Below are 22,281 nucleotides of genomic sequence, written 5' to 3' on the forward strand. Positions count from 1 at the left end.
GGGCAGGCCGGTGGGTGACGGGTTGGCAGGTGCAGGGGCGCTTGGTAGGTGACTGAAGAAGGGAGCGAGGCGGGCCTGGTGGAGCCGAGCTGTGCCGGACACAACCCGAAGCTACAAACGACCAAGCAGCGAGGCCAGGCGACCGGGCGAATCTACCCTAAAAGCCCGCTGAAACAGGCGAAGCAGGTGGGCCAAGCGCCGCGGAGCGGGGCCGAGTGGAGCCGAACGGAACCGGGCGGGGACGAACGGGGCCGAGTGAAGCCGAGTGGAACCGAACACGGCCGAGCGGAAGCGAGCGGGGCCGAGCCGGTGGGCCGAGTGGAGCCGAGCGGAGCCGAGCGGGCGGGCCGAGCGGGCGGGCTCTGCAGAGGCCGTAGGAGCGTGTGGCCGTGAGGCTGCCCTGGATGTTCTACGGTGCGTCGCCTCTGGACTCGCCCTTCCACACCAGCTGGAAAGCAGGGCGCTTGGTTTCCCGAACCTGTGAAGTAGCCTCAAGAGTCTTTTCCTGTGGGGGCCTCAGTCTCCCCATTTGTACAGTAGGACAGTGGAGGGAGGCAGGGGACGCCAGCGAGCGCAGTCTTTCTGAAGCCCTCCCCTTGTGGGGGGGGGGGAGGCGACTTCGGTCTCCCAGTGAGACTGGATGTTACTTCTCCCGCGGGAGTCCCCCGAGCTGGTTCCCTTGGGAGGGGTCCGGGGACGTCGCTTGCAGGACTCGGCTTTTCTGGAGCGTAATTGTCCCTCGCGTGATTCAGAGCGTTTTCCTGGCCCCTGCGTGGCGGATGCTGCACCCCGGGGGGCCCATAGGGTCAGTGTGCGACCCAGCGGACGGTGGTGGGCCCTGGTCCCGAGTCCGCGTTTCCCAGGAAGCGGCGGGGGCTTCCCGGCCGGGCAGCGGAGGAGCCGTCCGCGGGGGCGGCCGCTCAGGGCCTCCCGGCGTCGCCGGAGGATGCGGCCGGTGCTGCCGCTCGGCCACGACGCCCGGCCCCTCCCTGTGCGCGGACGGCGCCCGGGACGCACGGGGGCTGCCCCGTCAGACTGTCGTGAAGTCCCTGACACGGGCAAGGGGCGCCTTTCAACTTGTGACAGAAGCGGGCGCGGCTCCGGCGGGGGATGGGGCCGTGCGGCGGCAGCACCGGCCCCGCGTGTTCCAGGAGGGCGGCTCCTCCGCGGCCTCGGGACTCGGGCGGCGAGCGCGGCGTCGGACCCGCCTCCCTGCGGCGGAGCCGCTCTGGACGCGCTGGCTCGCCCCGGGGGCCGTCCGCCCCTCGGAGCCCCCGGCCCCCCCACCCCCAGTTGCACCTCCCCTGCGTCCCCGATTTAAGGAGCGCCTGCCTTCGCCCCTCTCCCCCGCGGCTGTGCGCCCCTGCGCCCCTCTGCTCCGCTGCTGATCTCCATCCTAGACACGAGATGGCGCCAGCGCTGTCCTCTAGGTTTCCTCGTGGCCGCTGGGTGCCGGGGACCTGCAAGCTGGCTTTTGTACCTTTCAGAGAGCAGGCTGTGTGTTTTTAGTACAACGCTCCGTGAGTTCTGTGTGCGTAATTGACTTTCCAGGTCTAAACAGAAATGAGCTACCATGAAGCTGATGTGCCCAGGGTTTCAGTGCGGTCCTCCATCCTCGGAGAGCGAGCCGCGAAATGGTACTGAAGCCCGTCCAGGGTCTGAATTCGCTCGGCCCCTCCTACAAGCTTTGTGGCCGGATGCTCGGGAGCCTCAGCCGAGTTTGGGGCCGTCCCTTCTGTTCTTCAGGTGTCTACTGTTGTGAGTGGATCGTCTCTCCACGTGTCTTTTATACGCGTCTGTTAGAGCGCACACTAGCTGCAGTGCCAGAACCTTCCAAATCTCAGTCGCTTAACAGAGAGAAGTTTATTTCTTGCTCACTGCGTGGTGTGATGTGTTTGCGAGGCGAGTCTGGGCGGCTGCCCCAGAAGATGACTTGGGCCCTGGGCTAGGCCGACTTCTGACTCGGTCAGCTCCTTGCCCCCCCCCCCCCCACTTCCAGCTGTGAGAGGAAGATTGAGTGGGACATTTGGGGGTAGGGGGAGGCAGCATATGCTACTTCCTCCCATATTCCAGTGGCCAGAACCCGGCCACATGGCCTAAAGTGACTGCAAGGGAGCTAGGGAAACGTAGTATGGTGTGAGGAGGACTCGTGAGCAGCCTGCAGATCCTGCTAGATAGACACGGGGGCCAATAGAGTATATGTTGTATTTTTTTTTAAATTGAGGTCACATGGTTCAGAAGATATAAATTTCCGGCGTACATCATATTTCGACTTCTGTGTAGACTGCATCATGTTCACCGCCAAGTCTAGGTGCCATCCAACTCTGTACACACGCGCCCCTTTCCCCCGTCCCCTCTGGTGACCACCAATCTGTTCTCCAGATCTGTGTGTGTGTGTTTTATTTTTAAAGATTGGACCTGAGCTAACATCTGTTGCCAATCTTTTTCTTCTTCTTCTTCTTCTTCTCCCCAAACTCCCCGGTACATAGTTGTATTTTCTAGCTGCAGGTCCTTCCAGTTGTGCTATGTGGGACGCCACCTCAGCATGGCTGGATGAGCCGTGCTAGGTCCGCGCCCGGGATCCAAACTGGCGGAGCTCTGGGCCACTGAAGCAGAGTGCGCGAAGTCAACCACTTGGCCACAGGCCGGCCCCATATGTGTTTGTTTATCTTTCACATATGAGTGGAATCATACAGTAAATGTCTTTCTCCATCTCACTTATTTCACTTGGCATATTATCCTCGAGGTCTATCCACGTTGTCACAAATGGCAAGATCTCATTTTTTTCTAACTGGGTTTATTGTTTGTTTATCTCACATCTTCTTTATCCATTCATCTGTTGATGGACACAGGTTGCTTCCAAGTCTTGGCTATTGTGAACAATGCTGCAATGAACATAGGGTGCATGTATCTTTTTGAATTAGTGTTTCAGTGTTCTTTGGATAAATCCCCAGCAGTCAAATAGCTAGATCAGGTATTTTTGATCTTTTGAGGACTCTCCATAGTGTTTTCCACAGTGGCAGGAGCAGTGTGCTGGGGATCCCGTTTCTCCACATCCTCACCGACACTTACTGTTTCTTGTCTTTTTAATAATAACCATTCTGACGGGTGTGTGGTGGCATCTCACTGTGGTGTGATTTGCATTTCCCTATAATTAGTGCTGTTGAACATCTTTTCATGTCATGTTGGCCAGCTGTATGTCTCCTTTGGAAAAATGTGTGTTTATATCCTCTGCGCATTTTTCGCTGAGGTGGTTTTTTTGTTGTTAAGTTGTATGGGTTTTTTAATATATTTTGGATATTAACCTCTTATCAGATATATGATTTGCAAATATCATCTCTCAACTGGTGTGTTATGTTTTCATTTTCTCGCTGATTTCTTTTGCCTTGCAGGAGCTTTTTAGTTTGATGTAATTTGTTTATTTTTTCTTTGTTTCCCATGCCTGCAGAGACATATTAAAAATGATGCTGCTAAGACCAACACCAAAGAGCATGCTGCCTGTGTTTTCTTCTAGGAGTTTTATGGTTTCATGTCTTACGTTCAAGTCTTTAATCCATTTTGAGTTAATTTTTGTGTATGGTATAAGAAAATGGCCTACTTTCAGTCGTTTGCATGTGGCTGTCCAGTTTTCCCAAGACTGTTTATTGAAGAGACTTTCCTTTGTATGTTCTTGGCTCCTTTGTCAAAAATTCGCTGTCCATAGATGTGTGGGTTTAGTTCTGGGCTCTCAGTTCTGTTCCATGGATATGTGTGTGTGTTTTTCTGCCAGTACATGCTGTTTTGATTACTATAGCTTTGTGATATATTTTGAAATCAAGGAGTGTGATATTTCCAGCTTTGTTCTTTTTTCTCAGGATTGCTCTATTTGTGGTCTTTTGTTGTTCCATATAAATTTTAGGATCCTTTCTTCTATTTCCATGAAAAATGTCGTTGGAATTCTGATTGGAATTGCATTGATGCTGTCGATTGCTTTAGGTAGTATGGACATTTTAACTATGTGAATTGTTCCAATCCGTGAGCATGGAATATCTTTCCATTTCTTTGTGTCTTCTTCTATTTCTCTCAACCATGTCTTATAGTTTTCAGCATGCTTGGTCTTTCACTTCCTTGGTTAAATTTATTCCTAGGTACTTTATTATTTTTGTTGCAATTGTAAGTGGGATTGTATTCTTGAGTTCTCTTTCGGCTAGTTTGTTGTTAGTGTATAGAAACACAACTGATTTTCGTGAATTGATTTTGTACCCTGCAACTTTGCTGTAGTTGTTGATTATTTCTGGTAGTTTTCTGGTGGATTTGTTAGGGTTTTCTATGTATAAAGCTGTGTCATCTGCAAATAGTGACGGTTTTACTTCTTTGGTTCCAATTTGGATCCCTTTGATTTCTTTTTCTTGCCTAATTGCTCTGGCTAGGACTTCTAGTACTGTGTCAAATGGGAGTGGCACGAATGAGCACCCGTGTCTTGTTGCTGTTCTTAGGGGATGGCTTTCAGGTTTTCACCATTGAGTATGATGTTGGCTATGGGTTGTCATATATGACCTTTATTATATTGAGGTATTTTCCTTCTATACTAATTTTATTGAGAGTGTTTATCATAAATCCATGCTGAATCTTGTCAAGTGCTTCTCTGCGTCTATTGAAATGATATGTGATTTGTAGTCTTCATTTGTTAATGTGGTGTATCATGGTGATGGATTTGTGGAGTTGAAACATCCTTGCATCCCTGGAATAAATCCCAGTTGATCATGGTATATAATCCTTCGTTTTTTTTAATTGAGGTTATGAGAGTTTACAACCTTGTGAAATTTCAGCTGTACATTATTATTTGTCAGTCATGTTATAGGTGCAACACTTCAGCCTTTGGGCCTCCCCCCCCCCGCCCCGTCCCCTAGTAACCACTTATCTGTTCTCTTTGTCCATGTGTTTATCTTCCACATATGAATGGAGTCATACAGAGTTTGTCTTTCTCTATCCTGTGAGGACTTCCCTCTGGGTGGGTAGAGTCAGGGTGGGGTGCTGAGCAGGGGCCGGGCCCTGAAGGCTGAGAGGGGAATGAAGGGGCGATGGCAGGGAGACTGGAGCGGGGAGGCTGTCACTGTGCATGGAGCATGCCGGGAAGGCTCCTCTGAGGAGGGGACATTGGAGCTGAGCCCTTGTCTGGACCATGTTTCTAGCTTCTGTAAACCTGGTGCTTTAACAACCATCCTGCATGCATACACAGGACACGCCTTGTCCTGAATCCCCTTGACTCAGCCTCCTGCCTCCCTTGTTGCCCCTCCCCCACTCCCATGAAGAGCCCTCCCTCTTGGGCCCACTTTTCAAACACAAACCAACCCGGGGGCCATCCACACGCCAACTACCTCCTCTATGGGACAGGCATATTCAGGGCCATGGTCCCCCTGCCCTTATCCCCCAGGGCAGGGCCCAGACACTGGGATAGCCTCGTGCCCCTATATGCTAGAGTTCCTTTTCGCCATAAAATTGGAGGCTCCATAAGAGTAGAGGGCAAATCAGAAATTCCACGGACAAGACAGACCCCTGGGACGTCCTGAACATCTCTCTCCCCAGACGGTGAGCTCAGGCCAAGGCTTGACCGAGTCCAGGCTCTGCCCTCCCGCTGCCACTAGAGTTTGGTTGGTTTTTCAAATCCAGCTTTTCATCTTGTGAGTGTAGCAGAGACTTTGTCAGTTCCAAACTCATCTTTCTAACAATAATCCAGTTACACCACATGGGAGCTGGCGCATTCCCTGAGTTATGTAATGAGAATCTGCAGATAGTAGCAGGGAAAGAGTTGGCCCAACCCATTTCAGAACAAGGGGCATCTTTGGGAGAGAGTGGGGGTGCACAGTTTGGGAGGACAGAACAAGAGAACTCCCTGAGAGACACCAGCTCCAGACCTGTTTACTCGGGGGCATCGACCTTCATGCATTAGATTTCCAGGGAAGCACCCCGAGAGGGGAGTGGATTGGAGCTGAGCTTGGCTGTCACCCCATGGAAAGGAGAGCTGGACATTGCAGACAGCTGTGGCCCTGGGAGCAGCCTGACCCAAGGGAGCCCCACAGAAAGTCCCCTCTAACACCGTCAACCTGGTCAGGACAAGGTCCAGCTGCTGTAACAAAGGCACCCACAGCAGAGTGGCGCACAGAGCTGGCCCCTCTCCCGTGCTCAGTCTGGATGCAGATGGTCCGGCACTCGTCTGGCAGGGCTGCTCCAGGAGGCTCCTCTCTCTGTCCTGTCACCCTGTCATCCCAGAGTAGCTGCCCTTGTCAGTGTTGTCAGGATGGAGTTCCAGCCTCAGGCTCATGCTCCCGGCAGCAGGACAGAGGGAGAAGCAGAAAGAAGGGCCTGCTTCTCTCTTCTGGGAAATATCCAGAAGCCGCACAAGTCGCTTTTCTTCCCATCCTGAGGGAGAGGGGGGTTACATGCCCAGCCCACTGCCGAGGAGGCTGGGAACTCTGTGTCCTGGGTGGCCACGTGCCCAGCTAGGAGTCAGGCGTTTGGTAGCTCTGAGAAGTGGATGATGCCATTGGGAGCCACCTGGACCTCTCTGCCACACCCCTGTTAATGTTTCCTCTCACCACCCCACTACTCCGTACCCTGAGTTCATGTTTTCTGAAAAATTATCCATCAGACAAATTGCAAATTGGCTCCTAATTCAGGAACCAGCTGGAAATCCTGGGCCAGTGGGTGCTTTTCATGAGATTTGCTGGCAAATCACTGGTGGGGCTCCCCACCGACTCAGGACTCTCCTGCCAGAGCCCACTGTGCAAGGGCAGCCAGAAGCGTCTTGTCCAGTGGAAGCCAATCACGTCGCTCCCTGCTCCTGATCCCCTGCTCCTTAGAACCAGACCCAAAGCCCTTGCTGTGGAACTGAGCTTGGACTAGCAAGGGAGCTCAGAGGCAGCCACTGGCGAGCCAGCCGAGGCTCAAGCTCACAGAAGAGAAAAAGTCTCATTTGCAGGGCGTTCTATTATCAGAGCTGACTGCTTCCCAGGCCATGAGCTGGGGGGATGTTTAAGTTTGGAGACACAGAGCAAAATGCACCAGTGGAAGTGGTCCCAGAAACAAGGGGTGCTTGTCTGACCCCCCACTCCCCAGCCTTACTCCCCACCTCTCTCTTGGATGTGCCTAACACTCCAGCTTCCTTCTGTCTGGAATGCCTCCTCTCCATTTCTTGTGGTCAGAGCCATGTGCACCAGGGCCCTGTTAGACGCTGCCTCCTTCAGGATGCTGTCCTGATAGTGCCAGCAGCAGGTGAGCATGTGCTGTGCTGTGAATGTCCTTTTGTACCTGTGAGCAGGTGACTGTGCTATAGTTAGGTCCCTATCTTGTCTTCCAAGCTGGACCGTGCTCTTCCAGCAGGATCTGTGTCTGATTCATCTCGGGGAGCCCAATGGAGTTTGGCCAAGTGCCCAGCATATGGGCTTCCCAGAGAGTAAACCTCATGGGCAGAGTATCCGTGGGAAACTGAAGAATTCAATGTGAGTAAAGTGCAAGGAGTGGGTGGGAGGGAAAAGGTCTGCAGGGGGACAGGTCACAGAGGGTCCCAAAAGCCCAGTAAGGCGGTGGGACTTGCCCTGAAGGGAATGAGAGCCATGGGCAGATTTCAAGGAGAGCAACACTGGAGGCCCACACACTGGGCTGTTTATCGTAAAGAAAACCAAAACGGGGGACCTGAAAGGGGAGTGACAAGACTCCCAGCCCATCCCCATCCCTCTTCTTGCTTCCCTGGCCCTGCACTCAGTCAGGGAAGGAAAACCTCTGCCCGCTCAGATGCTGGGACCATCCCGGGGCCGTCTCGGGAGCATGCGGGACGACTCCGCACAGGGCAGCCACCTCGCAAGCAGCAGCCGGCAGCCTCCTGGACGTCCTCAGGCTCCTGAGGAGCCCATGCAGAAGCTCCCTCACAGAGGAACCCTCCCTCTGGACCCCCAGGATGTCTGGCTCCCTGTGAGCTCCCCTGGAACCTGGAGCTGGCCGAATGGCCCACCCCTCGATCAGGGCTCTTAGAGTGACTGCTCCATGCCACTGTCATAAAAAGGAGCAGTCATCACAGTGGACAGGCCCAACGCCTGCGCTACAGTCAGAAACCTCAGCTGCACGTGGACGTGACTGAGGCCGTTTTGGGGGCCCACACCCTGCCACTCCTCTGACCCCCCAACAGGCTGGCCCACGGGGCTTGGTTACCCTATCTGGACCTCTTGGTTGTAGTCATAAAGGCCACAGGATCGGAAGTTTCCCTTGGTCCTTCTGAAAACGTTAGGTAGTGTTAGCGCGCGGTGGCTGCCTTTCTGCCCTGCACTGTGGCTCCCAGCCTTTTCCCCGTAGCGTTCGTCACGACAGTAATTCTAAGTCGTTTCCTCATTTAGTTGTTTTGATTACCTCCACGTGCTACATCACTGCACGTTTCTCAAGCTGGAGCACGCACAGCCACAGTTCTCTGTAAGGAGGGCGCAAAACAGTGCATCTCTGACACATCTTTCTGCAGCATCAAGTTTATTACAAGACGTGGAAAACCAAGGACTCATCGAGACCTGTCCGTCTTCCCACCAACGTGGAAGAAGAGCCGGACTAGACGGGGAGGGAAGTTGTGCTCTGGGAAAAGCAGTCCCGGCTCTGAGGTTTCACCCCTGTGGGGCCGAGGGGCAGGCCTGCAGTGAGGGTAGCCTCTCCTCGTGTCCCCCAGGCGCCTCCAGGCCGTCCTCTAGGGTCACCGAGTGTTTGGACGCAATGCTTCAGAAGGCCACGGATGTGCCAGATCCCCTTCTGAGCTGAATCCCTACAGAGAGCACGGCTGCAGTCGGCACAGCTCCGCCGGCCGCTGGACCAAGGCCTCAGGCCGGCACGTCCGTGCCCACACGCGTGTCCTTGCACTGCTCCCACTCACAGCAGAAGGCTTCCACCTCGCACCGAATGCCCACCCCGCGGGGCCGGCTCCGCAGCGCAGCATCTCACTCTCTGTGTAGAATGCAGGGGTGCGGCTCGATGTCCCTCCATCAGTGGTTGGAACCTGCAGGGACCTCACCTGGGCCGCACCCTGTTCAGCTTGCCGTGCCAGATCTTGCTCGGCAGGCAACAGCACAGGCCTCGCAGCACCTTGAGGAGCCTCCGAGCGGCGCCCCCCCGGCCCTGGCTGCGGCCAGAGGGAGAGGCTGGGGCCCCCCCACTGGGCTGCCCAGCCTGCTGGGAGTCTCCTCGGCAGCTGCCCTCCCGGGCCCCACCGCTGGTGCTGGCGCCGGGGGTGGAGGGGACCAGGCTGGGGACCTGCAGCGGGGTTGTGCTGGGGGTGGCGGTGCCCGACTGCAGGCGGGGTAGGGCTCCGGCAGGCTCTGCGGCCTTCAGCCCTGGCTCCTGCTTCTCAGGTCGCTGACAGCCTGCCTCGCGGAGCCAGGTGGGCAGAACAGGCTCACTGCCACCGCGTCTTCTGGGGCGCGCCGAGGCCCTCAGCTGCGCTGCCCAGGGTGGCAAAGAGCTGCAGCTGCTGGCCTCGGCGCAGGGGAGGGACCTCCCGGTGCTGGCGTGGCCATCCCCCTGGGGCTTCTGGGCCTTCAGGATCAGGAAGACGGCCATTGCATGGTTATACCTCCTTTTTCTGAGGGACTCCTGGATGTCACTCCACTGAAATCCCATTGTTATCATTGTCTCTGTCACCCAGGAGTCCCTCGTGTCACAAGGCAGCGGCCGATGTGGCCTCAGCTTCGGCCGGCCCCAGTTGACCCACGGGTCCCCCATCACCTCTTGTAAGGTCTTCCTCTTCCCGGGGTCGAGGGTCAGCATGCCTCTCAGCAGCTGCGCGCACTCGGGCGAGAGCAGCAGGGGCGGCGAGTAGGCCCCGCTGAGCACGCTCCGTCGGACAGCGCCGAAGTCCTCCCCCTGGAAAGGCAGGGACCCGGTGAGCGTGACGTGCAGCAGCACGCCCAGGCTCCAGACGTCGGCCGGGGGGCCGTCGTAGGGCTCCAGCCGCTGGACCTCGGGGGCCGCGTAGTAGATGGTGCCGCAGTACGTGCTCAGCGGCCGGCCGGACTCCAGGCTGCAGAGGCCGAAGTCGGCCAGCTTCGCGCTCCCCGCCGGGTCCAGGAGCACGTTCTCCGGCTTCAGGTCCCGGTGTACGACGCCCCGGCGGTGGCAGTACTGCAGAGCTGAGACGAGCTGCCGGAACCGGTCGCGTGCCTCCTCCTCTGTCAGGGGGCCGTGCTTCATCAGGTGGTCGTGCATGTCGCCTCCGCTGACGAATTCCGTCACCAGGAACAGAGTGTCCTCCGTGCTGATCACCTCCAGCAGGCCCACAATGTGGGGGTGACGCAGTGTCTTCAAGCTGTGGACCTCACACAGAAGGTTCTTGGCAGTGGAGGCACTCTGCTCCTTCTTAGAGATGATCTTTATGGCCACCTCCGTCCCGGTGGGGATGTGCAGGGCCAGCTTCACCTTGCCGAAGGAGCCCTCGCCAAGGGTCCTCAGGACCCTGTAATCATGAAGGCAGGTCTGCCTGCCAGCAGAGGTGTCCGCAAGGCCCGGAAGCATGGTGACCTCCTATCTACACTAACTTATAACTCTAACTAACCAGGCTAACTATGCTTAGTAACTACAGGAACAAACAAAACGATACTATGCTAATACTAACAATACTAACGAGGCCACCTATGCTTCCTAACTATACTAAGTAGTACCACTAACTATCCCAAAGATACTAACTACACCCACAATACTAACTATACTAACTGTACTAACAATACTAAAAAAATTTAAAGAAAACGCGAAAAAGAACAAAAAAACAAAGGAAAAACAAAAAAATGAGAAAATAACAAAGAAAAATTGAGAAAAGGAAAAAATTAAAAAGTGAGAAAAATAAAAGAAAAATGAGACAAAACCAAAAAGAATTAAAAAATGAGAAGGGAGAACAAACAAAAATAAAAAACAAAATACAAATAAAAAAACAAAAAAGCAGTAAATAAAAAAATAAATAAACAAAATCGGGGGCAACAAAAACAGCGAAAACCAACTAACTGCGCACCAACTCCACAGGTCACCAGATAAGCTTCCCGGGCTGCATGTGCCCCAAAGGCCGAGCCTAATATGAGTTTTTGTAAATTCCATCACAGTGGCTCTTTATGAGGTCAGAGCAGGACATGCACCAGGCATGGCTGGGGTAGACTCCAGTGGTTTTCTTACTTTGTGGTCTCAAGAGCCCTTTACTCTTAAAAAAAGGGACCCCAAAGAGCTTTTTATTTTTGTGGGATATTAGAGAGTGATATTTACTTTGTTAGAAATTAAAATCTGTAGGCTGCTTCAGTGGCCTTTTCATTTCTAATTTAAAAATCAAAACTTATTAAAGTTTTGGCTTCTAAAGACCTCAAAATATCTACACTTAAAATATTCAATTCCTTTTCCTTAAACTCTGATTAGTCTCAAAATGATCCTACAACTTAACTGATATTATAACACTATAGGAAAACGTTCTGTCCCGTAAGGCATGAGAAGGGACGTCATTAACGTTCACAAAGCTGAGCGGAAGAGAGCTTTTAGCATATTTGCCCCAGTAAGATCATGAGCTGATTTCTCACCAGGAACCTTGGAGGCCAGAGGGCGTGGGTTGATGTGCTCCAAGTGCTGAAGGAAAAAATAATCCCACCAAGAATCCTACATCTGGCAACACTGTCCTTCAAACATGAGGGAGGAATTAAGACGCCCCCATAGAATCCACGGCTGGGAGAGTGCGCTACACCAGACCCGCCTCCAATGAAGGGAGCCCTGCAGGCTGAAACGAGATGACGCTGGACAGCAGCTCAGCGCCTTACGAGGAAATTACATCTCTGGTCAAAGTAAGTAGGTGGACGATTATAAAAGCTGGCACTATTGTAACTTTGGTTCGTAGCTCCACTTTTTGTTTTCTCCATTAAGAGACTAAAGGATTAAAAAAACCAATTATTAATATATGGTTTTGGACATACAATGCCTAGAGATGTAATTTTGAGATGTTAATAACTGAAATGAGGTGGAGTCCGAGCTGTGTAGGAGCTACATTTCTGTGTGTTACTGAAGCGAAGGTGGTATAAATTGACATTAGAGTGTTATAACTTTAGGATGTTAAGTGTGATGCCATGGTAACCAGAGAGAAAAAAGGTATAGAATAGACACAAAAGAAAATGAAAAGGTAACTAAAATGTTTCCCTACCAAAAATCAACTAAATGTGAAAGGAGACAGTCATGCAGGAATGACAAAAAAAGCTGTAAGGCATATAGAAAACAAACCACAAAATGACAGAGGTAAGTCCCTCCTTGTCAGGAATTCCTTTAAACGTAAAGGCATTAAACACTCCAGTCAAAGCACAGACTGGCAGAATGGACAGAAAAACATTATCCCACTATTTGCTGTCTACAAGACTCTCTTTAGAGCCTACAGTGGAAAAAGGTGAACATGAGAGACTGGAAAAAGATAGTCCACACTAATAGTAACCAAAAGAGACCTGGGGTTCCTATCCTAACAGGAGAGCAAATGGACTTTAAATCGAAAAAGGTTCTAAGAGACGAAGAAGTTGGAGCCGTTACTGCCCCACTCTGAATAAGGGGGACGACACTAGGCAGAACGTCAGTGAGGAAACAGAGGGCTTGAACCATGCAGTAAACCAACTAGATCAACAGACAGACACGGGACACTGCCCAACGAAGAGGACGCATTCCGCTCAAGTGGACGTGGGACACTCTACAGTGTACACCGTATCCTAGGCCCCAGTTTAAATCTCAATAGATTTTAAGACGTAGAGATCATACAAAGTATCTTTTCCAACCACAATGGGATGGAGTTAGAAAGTAGAGACAGAAGGAAAAGTGGAAAATTCACAAATTTGTGGAAAGTAAACAATACGCTCTTAAAAAACCAATGTGTCCAAGAAGAAATCACAAGGGAAGTTATAGAATAGCTTAGAGATGAAGGAAAATGAAACACAACATATCAAAACTTATGGGAAACAACAAAGCAGTGCTAAGGGGGAAATTTACAGCTATAAACACTTACATTAAAAAACAAGAAAGATCTCAAACAACCTAACTTGATGCAACTTAAGGAACTAGAAAAAGGAGAACAAACCAAACCCAAAGCTAGCAGAAGGAAGGAAAGAATAAAGCTTAGAGCAGAGACAAGTAAAACAGAGAACAGAAAAACAACAGAGAAAAGCAACAAAACCAAAAGTCGGTTCTTTAAAAAGATGGACAAAATTGACAAACCATTAGCTAGACTGACTAAGAAAAAAAGAGAAAATTCAAATTATTAGACCCAGACATGAAAGTGGGGACATTACTACTGACTCTACAGAAATAACAAGAATTATTAGAGAGTGCTATGAACGACAGTACTCTAACATGATGACTTTGTAGATATGCATACATCTGTGAAACCATCACCACAATCTACGCCATAAATATATCTGTCGCCTCCAAAAGTTACCTCTACCCTTTTTATTTACCATTGTGTGTGTGTGTGTGATAAGAATACTTAAGATTTACCCTCTGAGCGAAGTTCACAGCCAGGCACTATTGCCAGAGGCTGTACATCAGGTCTCTGGGACTTACGCACCTTGAGTAACTGAGACTCTGTGCCCTTTGACTAATACCTCTCCATTTCCGCTTTGCTCAGCCCCCGGCAGCCGCCACCTACTCTCTTCTTCCCTGAGCTTGACTATTTTAGATTCCTCATGTAAGTGGTATTCTCTAGTATTTGTCCTTCTCTGTCTGGCTTATTTCCCCTAGCATGATGTCCTCCAGATTCACCCAAGTTATTGCAAATGGCAGGATTTCCTTCTTTCTCAGGATGGGTAATATTCCATTGTGTGTGTAAACCACATTTTCTTTATCCATCCATCAGCTGACACACATTTAGGTTGCTTCCATGCCTTGGTTCTTGTGAATAATGCTGCAGTGAATATGGGAGTGTAGACATCTCTCTGAGATCCTGATTTCATTCCATTGGGTGTGTACCCAGAATGGGATTGCTGATCATTTGGTAGCTCTATTTTTAATTTTTTGTCTTGCCTTGTGTCAGGGTGATGCTGGTCTCACAAATGAGTTCAGAGGTGAATATGAGTATTCTTTCATAAGAATATAGCAGTTTTGTCATTAAATGTGACTTGAAGCTGCTCTCTGAAATGGGAATCGTTACATCAAGGGGTCGAGTCCAGTCTGCCTCCCAGCCCCCCGGCCCGTCCTTCTGGAGGAAAGGAGCCCACTGTGGTGGGACTGACTGCCCTGGGCCCGGCCAGGAGCTTGCAGACATGTAGTCTCGCAACTCTGGCCTACGACACTGACCGACAGGGCTGTGAGGAGCTGAGGCTCAGAGAGAGCGTGAATGCTGTCCCCAGGCCCCAGCATGAGGGAGTGACATGGCCCAAATTTGACCCGAGTCTGCGGACATGAAGTGTTCCTGGAAATCAAACTACAGGCGTCGGCCCTGCAGCCCGGCTCTGACACTCTTCTCATTCTCAGACCCAAACACAGCCTGTGGCCCTAGGAGGCGTTCCTAGCAGAGTGTGCATCTGAGAAAGGGGTGGCAGCAGGCAGGAGTGAGCCAAGACAGGGAGCGAGACACACACACTGGGTGCTGATGAAGCTGTCTGAGATTCGGATCCAGCCTCACCTGCAGCCACTCTGGCCCTGGAATGCTCAGTCCCATGAACCAATATTTTAATTCACTCCCCTCCCCTCCTTTTCTCGCTTAAGTCTGTTTAAATTGGCTTTTCTGTCACTTGCCACAGCATTCATGGAGCCAAACGTGTAGGCTTGTATGTGTGTTCCCTTTTCAGCCTCGGGTTCCAGGTGAGGATGCACAATCCACTTTCCCTTCATCCTCCTCCATCATGTTCCCTCTCCTTGAACCTTCAGTCTTCCCATCCCCAGGGATTCCTGTCCTTGATCCACCCATGTATGCCCTGCACCCTTGAGACCTGCTGTCTAATAGAGGAGCCTGGAGCTCAGGAGCCACTTGAAATGTGGCGAGTCAGAATGGAGACATGCTGTGGGGGTCGACTACATGCCAGATTTCCAAGGGCTAGTATAAAAATAACGTGAAAGGTCTCATAATAACTTTTGTATTGATTACGTGTTGCCATGATAATAGTTTTGGATCTACTGGATTAAATTAAATGTATTATTAATATTTTATCTTTTTCTTTTACTTTTTTCAAAGCAGCCATCCATGTTGTTGCAAATGGGATGATTTTATCCTTTTTTATGGCTGAGTAGTATTCTATTTGTGTGTGTGTGTGTGTGTGTGTGTGTGTGTGTGTATACACACACACCGTATCTTCTTTCTCCTGTCATCAGTCGATATGCACTTAGGTTGCTTCCACGTCTTGGCTATAATGAATAATGCTGCAATGAACACAGGGGTGCATGGGACTTTTGCAATTGCTGATTTCCAGTTCTTTGGATAGATACCCAGTAGTGGGATAGCTGGGTCATATGGTATTTCTATTTTTAATTTTTTTTTACTTTTTTTTAATTAATATTATGATAGATTACAACCTTGTGAGATTTCAGTTGTACGTTTTTGTTACTCATGTTGTGGGTACACCACTTCCCCTTTTGTGCCCTCCCCCCACCCCCCCTTTTCCCTGGTAACCACCAATCAGATCTCCTTGTCAATATATTAACTTCCACCTATGAGTGGAGTCATATAGAGTTTGTCTTTCTCTGACTGGCTTATTTCGCTTAACATAATACCCTCGAGGTCCATCCACGTTGCTGCGAATGGGCCAATTTTGTCTTTTTTTATGGCTGAGTAGGATTCCATTGTATATGTACACCATATCTTCTTTATCCAATCATCACTTGATGGGCACTTAGGTTGCTTCCACATCTTGGCTATTGTAAATAATCCTGCAATGAACACAGGGGTGCATGGGACTTTTGGAATTGCTGATTTCAAGTTCTTTGGATAGATACCCAGTAATGGGATGGCTGGGTCATAGGGTATTTCTATTTTTAACTTTTTGAGAAATCTCCATACTGTTTTCCATAGTGGCTGTACCAGTTTGCATTCCCACCAACAGTGTATGAGGGTTCCTTTTTCTCCACAACCTCTCCAACATTTGTCGCTCTTGGTTTTGTATGTTTCTGCCAATCTAACGGGTGTAAGGTGATATCTTAGTGTAGTTTTGATGTGCATTTCCCTGATGATTAGCGATGGTGAACATCTTTTCATGTGTCTATTGGCCATATTTATATCTTCTTTTGAGAAATGTCTGTTCATGTCCTCTGCCCATTTTTGAGCGGGTTGTTTGTTTTTTTGTTGTTAAGCTGTGTGAGTTCTTTGTATATTATGGAGATTAACCCTTTGTCGGATAAGTGGCTTGTAAATATTTTTTCCCAATTAGTGAGCTGTTTTTTTGTTTCAATCCTGTTTTGCCTTGCCTTGAAGAAGCTCTTTAGTCTGATGAAGTCCCATTTGTTTATTCTTTCTATTTTTTTCCCTCAACTGAGGAGTTATAGTGTCGGAAAAGATTCTTTTGAAACTGATGTCAAAGAGTGTACTGCCTATATTCTCTTCTAGAAGACTTATTGTTTCAGGCCTAATCTTTAGGTCTCTGATCCATTTTGAGTTTATTTTGGTGTGTGGTGAAAAAGAATGGTCAATTTTCAATCTTTTGCATGTGGCTGTCCAGTTTTCCCAGCACCGTTTGTTGAAGAGACTTTCTTTTCTCCATTGTGGGCCCTCAGCTCCTTTGTTGAAGATTAGCTGTCCAGAGATGTGTGGTTTTATCTCTGGGCTTTCAATTCTGTTCCATTGATCTGTGGACCTGTTTTTGTACCAGTACCATGCTGTTTTGATCACTGTAGGTTTGTAGTATGTTTTGAAATCGGGGATTGTGATTCCGCCGGCTTTGTTTTTCTTGCTCAGGATTGCTTTAACAATTCGGGGTCTTTTCTTGCCCCATATGAATTTTAGGATTCTTTGTTCAATTTCTGTGAAGAATGTTCTTGGGATTCTGATTGGGATAGCGTTGAATCTGTAGATTGCTTTAGGTAGTATGGACATTTTAACTATGTTTATTGTTCCAATCCAAGTGCATGGAATGTCTTTCCATCTCTTTATGTCGTCGTCAATTTCTTTCAAGAAAGTTTTGTAGTTTTCATTGTGTAGATCCTTCACTTCCTTGGTTAAGTTTATGCCAAGGTATTTTATTCTTTTCGTTGTGATTGTGAATGGGATTGAGTTCTTGAGTTCTTTTTCTGTTAGTTCATTGTTAGTGCATAGAAATGCTACTGATTTATGTATGTTGATTTTATACCCTGCTACTTTGCTGTAGTTGTTGATTATTTCTAATAGTTTTTCTATGGATTCTTTGGGGTTTTCTATACATAAGATCATGTCGTCTGCAAACAGCGAGAGTTTTACCTCTTCATTACCTATTTGGATTCCTTTCATTTCTTTTTCCTGCCGAATTGCTCTGGCCAACACCTCCAGTACTATGTTGAATAGGAGTGGTGAAAGTGGGCACCCTTGTCTTGTTCCTGTCCTCAGAGGGATGGCTTTCAGTTTTTGCCCATTGAGTATGATGTTGGCTGTGGGTCTGTCATATATGGCCTTTATTATGTTGAGGTACTTTCCTTCTATACCCATTTTATTGAGGGTTTTTATCATAAATGGGTGTTGGATCTTGTCGAATGCTTTCTCTGCATCTATTGAGATGATCATGTGGTTTTTGTTTTTCATTTTGTTGATGTAGTGTATCACGTTGATTGACTTGCGGATGTTGAACCATCCCTGTGTCCCTGGTATAAATCCCACTTGATCATGGTGTATAATCTTTTTGATGTATTGCTGTATTCGGTTTGCCAGAATTTTGTTGAGGATTTTTGCATCTATGTTCATCAGTGATATCGGCCTGTAGTTCTCCTTCTTTGTGTTGTCCTTGTCAGGTTTGGGGATCAGAGTGATGTTGGCTTCATAGAATGTGTTAGGGAGTGCTCCATCTTCCTCAATTTTCTGGAATAGTTTGAGAAGAATAGGTATTAAGTCTTCTTTGAATGTTTGGTAGAATTCTCCAGAGAAGCCGTCTGGTCCTGGACTCTTATTTTTGGGGAGGTTTTTGATTACCGTTTTTATTTCCTTACTTGTGATTGGCCTGTTCAGATTCTCCATTTCTTCCTGATTCAGTTTGGGGAGGTTGTAGGAGTCTAGGAAGTTGTCCATTTCTTCCAGGTTGTTCAATTTGTTGGCATATAGTTTTTCATAGTATTCTCTTATGATCCCTTGTATTTCATTGGTATCTGTTGTGATTTCTCCTCTCTCATTCCTAATTTTATTTATTTGAGATTTCTCTCTTCTTTTCTTGGTGAGTCTGGCTAAAGGTTTGTCTATTTTGTTTATTTTTTCGAAGAACCAACTCTTTGTTTCATTGATCCTTTCTACTGTCTTTTTTGTTTCAATATCGTTTATTTCTGCTCTTATTTTTATTATTTCCCTCCTTCTACTGACTCTGGGCTTTGTTTGTTCTTCTTTTTCTAGTTCTGTTAGGTGTCGTTTGAGGTTGCTTATGTGAGCTTTTTCTTGTTTAGTGAGGTGAGCCTGTATTGCGATGAATTTCCCTCTTAGGACTGCTTTTGCTGCATCCCAAATGATTTGGTATGTCGTGTTCTCATTTTCATTTGTCTCCAGATAATATTTGATTTCTTCAATGATCCATTTTTTGTTCAGAAGCGTGTGTTGTTTAGTCTCCACATTTTTGCACCTTTCTCTGCTTTTTTCTTGTAGTTGATTTCTATTTTCATAGCATTATGATCAGAAAAGATGCTTGATATTATTTCAACTCTCTTGTATTTATTGATGTTTGCTTTGTTTCCCAAAATATGGTCAATCCTTGAGAATGTTCCATGCGCACTTGAGAAGAATGTGTAACCTGCTGTTTTTGGGTGAAGTGTTCTATATATATCTATTAAGTCCATCTGGTCTAATTTTTCATTTAATTCTATTATTTGCTTGTTGATTTTCTGTCTGGATGTTCTGTCCATTGGTGTTAATGGTGTGTTGAGGTCCCCTACTATTATTGTATTGTTGTTGATGTCTTCTTTTAGTTCTATTAAGAGTTGCTTTACAAATTTTGGTGCTCCTGTGTTGGGTGCGTATATATTTATAAGTGTTATGTCTTCTTGGTGGAGAGTCCCTTTTATCATTATATACTGTCCCTCTTTGTCTGTCTTTATCTGTTTTGCTTTGAAGTCTACCTTGTCTGATATTAGTATAGCGACACCTGCTTTCTTTTGTTCATTATTAGGTTGGAGTATTGTTCTCCATCCCTTCACTCTGAGTCTGTGTTTGTCTTTGGGGCTGAGGTGTGTTTCCTGGAGGCAGCATATTCTTGGGTCTTGTTCTTTGATCCATCCTGCCACTCTGTGTCTTTTGATTGGGGAGTTCAATCCACTTACTTTTAGAGTGATTATTGAGATGTGGGGGCCTACCACTACCATTTTATGTCTTGTTTTCCGGTTTTCTTCAATTTCCTTTGTTTCTCGTCCCATGGTTTAATCTGTTCTGATGAAGAGCTGCTACTCTCTGTTGTTGTCCTTCTACTTATCTCCTCTGCTCTTGGTTTTGTAGCCCCTTTCCTTTTTTTGGTTTTTCAGGAATGAGGGTTTTCCTGAGGATTTCCTGAAGAGGAGGTTTTGTGGCAATGAACTCCCTTAATTTTTGTTTATCTGGGAAAGTTTTTATTTCTCCATCGTATTTGAAGGATATTTTCGCTGGGTAGAGAATTCTCGGCTGTAGGTTTTTGTCCTTCAGATTTTTGAATGTATCATTCCACTCTCTTCTAGCCTGTAAAGTTTCTGCTGAGAAATCTGCTGATAGCCTGATGGGGGTTCCTTTGTAGGTTAGTTTCTTTTGCCTGGCTGTCCTTAGTATTTTCTCCTTGTCGTTGACTTTTGCTAGCTTCACTACTATATGCCGTGGGGTTGGCCTTCTTGCATTGATAAAGTTTGGAGATCTATTGGCTTCTGTCACCTGAAGATCCATCTCTCTCACAAGATTTGGGAAGTTCTCAGCCATTATTTCTTTGAATAGGCTTTCTGCCCCCTTCTCCTTCTCTTGTCCCTCTGGTATACCTATAATCCTTACGTTGCATCTCCTAATTGTGTCTGATAATTCTCGGAGAGTTTCTTCATTTCTTTTTAGTCTTACTTCTCTCTCCTCCTCTGCCTGCAGCATTTCTATATTCCCATCTTCCAAATTGCTAATTCTTTCCTCCATATTATCGGCCCTACTGTTCAGTGTATCTAGATTTTTCTTAATCTCCTCTATTGTGTTCTTCATTTCCAGTATTTCTGTTTGGTTCTTCTTTATCGTATCAAACTCTTTTGTGACATAGCTCCTGAACTCGTTGAGTTGTCTATCTGAAATCTCTCTTAACTCATTGAGTATTTTAATGATGGCTGTTTTGAAGTCATCGTCATTTAGGTTATATATTTCATTTTCTTTGGGATTGTTTTCTGTGTATTTGTTATTTTCCTTCTGTTCTGGAGATTTAATGTATTTTTTCATATTGCTTGATGTTGTAGATTTGTGCCTCTGCATAGAGATAGAGTTTAGTTGCTGCTTCCATTTGTTTCTGCTGGTGTGGTGGGGGAGCAGCTGTTTATACTGCACCAAGCAGGAACCCTATCTGCAGTTGCTAACTGGGCCTGGGCCCCTCCTCGTAGTCACAGTGGTCCTTTGGATTCCCTCTTCTGTCGTGGGGGCTGTCACTGGGGGGCTTCAGGCTGCTGGTGCCTACTGTTGCAGCCCACCTAGACGTGCTCCCTCCTTGGAGTCTGCAATGGTGTTATGGGCTTTTCCAGCGGCCAGGGGTAGGATCACTTATATTTGCCGCTCCGTCACTGTCGGCACCCACAAAATCTCACTTGTCCACTATGGGTCACAGAAGAGCTATTGGCATCTTCTACAGTCTGTGGTTAGCTCATCTAGCTATGCTACTTTTGTCCCAGGGTCTTCCAGCCTTGTGGCTGCCGGATGGGTGCTCTCTACTAGTGCTGTGCAGAGGCTTTCGCTGAGGCTGCTGTGAGCCTGTAGGGTTTCCCCCTAGGCTACGGAGTCAGGTCGCTGGAACTCCACCCAGCCCCAGTCCTGTTCCCCAGGAACTCGGGGAGCCCTTTGCCCTGTCTGGGGGATAGCCGGAGATCCTGATTTCAGTGGTAGCTGGTCAGCTGCTGCCCTGCCTGATATTCTCCTCTCCGGGACCCTCCCGGTGTTGTGGATGCTGGGCGTGGCCCCTCCGCTAATGGCAGACAGAGAGTTTTGTCTGCTGCCTGGGCGGAACTCTGGAGCTTCCCCCCCGGGCCCCGGAGCCGGCCTCTGGAGCTCCACCCAGCCCCAGTCCTCTCCGAGATCTCCGGCAATCCCTTGCCCCACGGGGCGGGCAGTGACAGCTGGGGGTCGCCGCGCCCTCTATTTTTAATTTTTTGAGAAATCTCCATACTGTTTTCCATAGTGGCTGCACCAGTTTGCATTCACATGAGCTGTGTATGAGGGTTCCTTTTTCTCCAAGACCTCTCCAACATTTGTTATTTTTTTGTCTTGGTTATTTTAGCCATTACAACGGGTGTAAGGTGATATCTTCGTGTAGTTTTGATTTGCATTTCCCTGATGATCAGTGATGATGGGCATTTTTTCATGTGCCTATTGGCCATCTGTATATCTTCTTTGGAGAAATGTCTGTTCAGGTATATGATCCTTTTAATGTACTGTTGTATGCAATTTGCTAATGTGTTTCTTGAGGATTTTTGCATCTATGTTCATCAGCAATATTGGCCTATAATTTTATTTTTTTGGGTCATCCTTGTCTGGTTTTGGTATCAGGGTAATACTGGCCTCGTAAAATGAGTTAGGAATCCTCTTCAGTTTTTTGAAAGAGTTTGAGAAGGATAAGTATTAAATCTTCTTTGAATGTTTGCTAGAATCACCAGAGAAGCTCTCCGGTCTTGGGCATTTGTTTTTGGTAGGTTGCTTATTACTGTTTTAATCTCTTGTGATTGGACTATTCAGATTCTCTATTTCTTCTTGATTCGGTTTTGGGAAGTCATATGATTCTAAGAATTTATCCATTTCTTGCAGGTTATCCAGTTTGTTGGTGTATAGCTTTTCATAGTATTCTCATATAATCCTGTGTAATTCTGTGGTGTCCATTGTAATTTCTCCTCTTTCATTTCTGATTTATGTATTTGAACCCTCTCATTATTTTTAGTGAGCCTGGCCAAGGGTTTGTCAATTTTGTTTATCTTCTCAAAGAACAATTCTTTATT

General features: G+C 47.9%; 1 protein-coding gene and 1 pseudogene across 1 annotated transcript; one reads left to right on the forward strand and one right to left on the reverse strand.

Moving 5' to 3' along the window:
• Positions 1-779: 779 nt before the first annotated feature.
• On the forward strand, positions 780-1,388 carry LOC139041460 (protein FAM246C-like). Its single transcript, XM_070493514.1, has one exon. The coding sequence runs from the start codon at positions 780-782 to the stop codon at positions 1,386-1,388; it is 609 nt and encodes a 202-aa protein (XP_070349615.1).
• A 7,630-nt stretch (positions 1,389-9,018) lies between these two features.
• LOC106829335 (serine/threonine-protein kinase MARK2 pseudogene) lies at positions 9,019-10,518 on the reverse strand (annotated as a pseudogene).
• Between the last annotated feature and the right edge of the window lie 11,763 nt (positions 10,519-22,281).

Source organism: Equus asinus, chromosome 21 (genome assembly GCF_041296235.1).
Source record: "Equus asinus isolate D_3611 breed Donkey chromosome 21, EquAss-T2T_v2, whole genome shotgun sequence".
NCBI classification, from domain to species: Eukaryota; Metazoa; Chordata; class Mammalia; order Perissodactyla; family Equidae; genus Equus; species Equus asinus.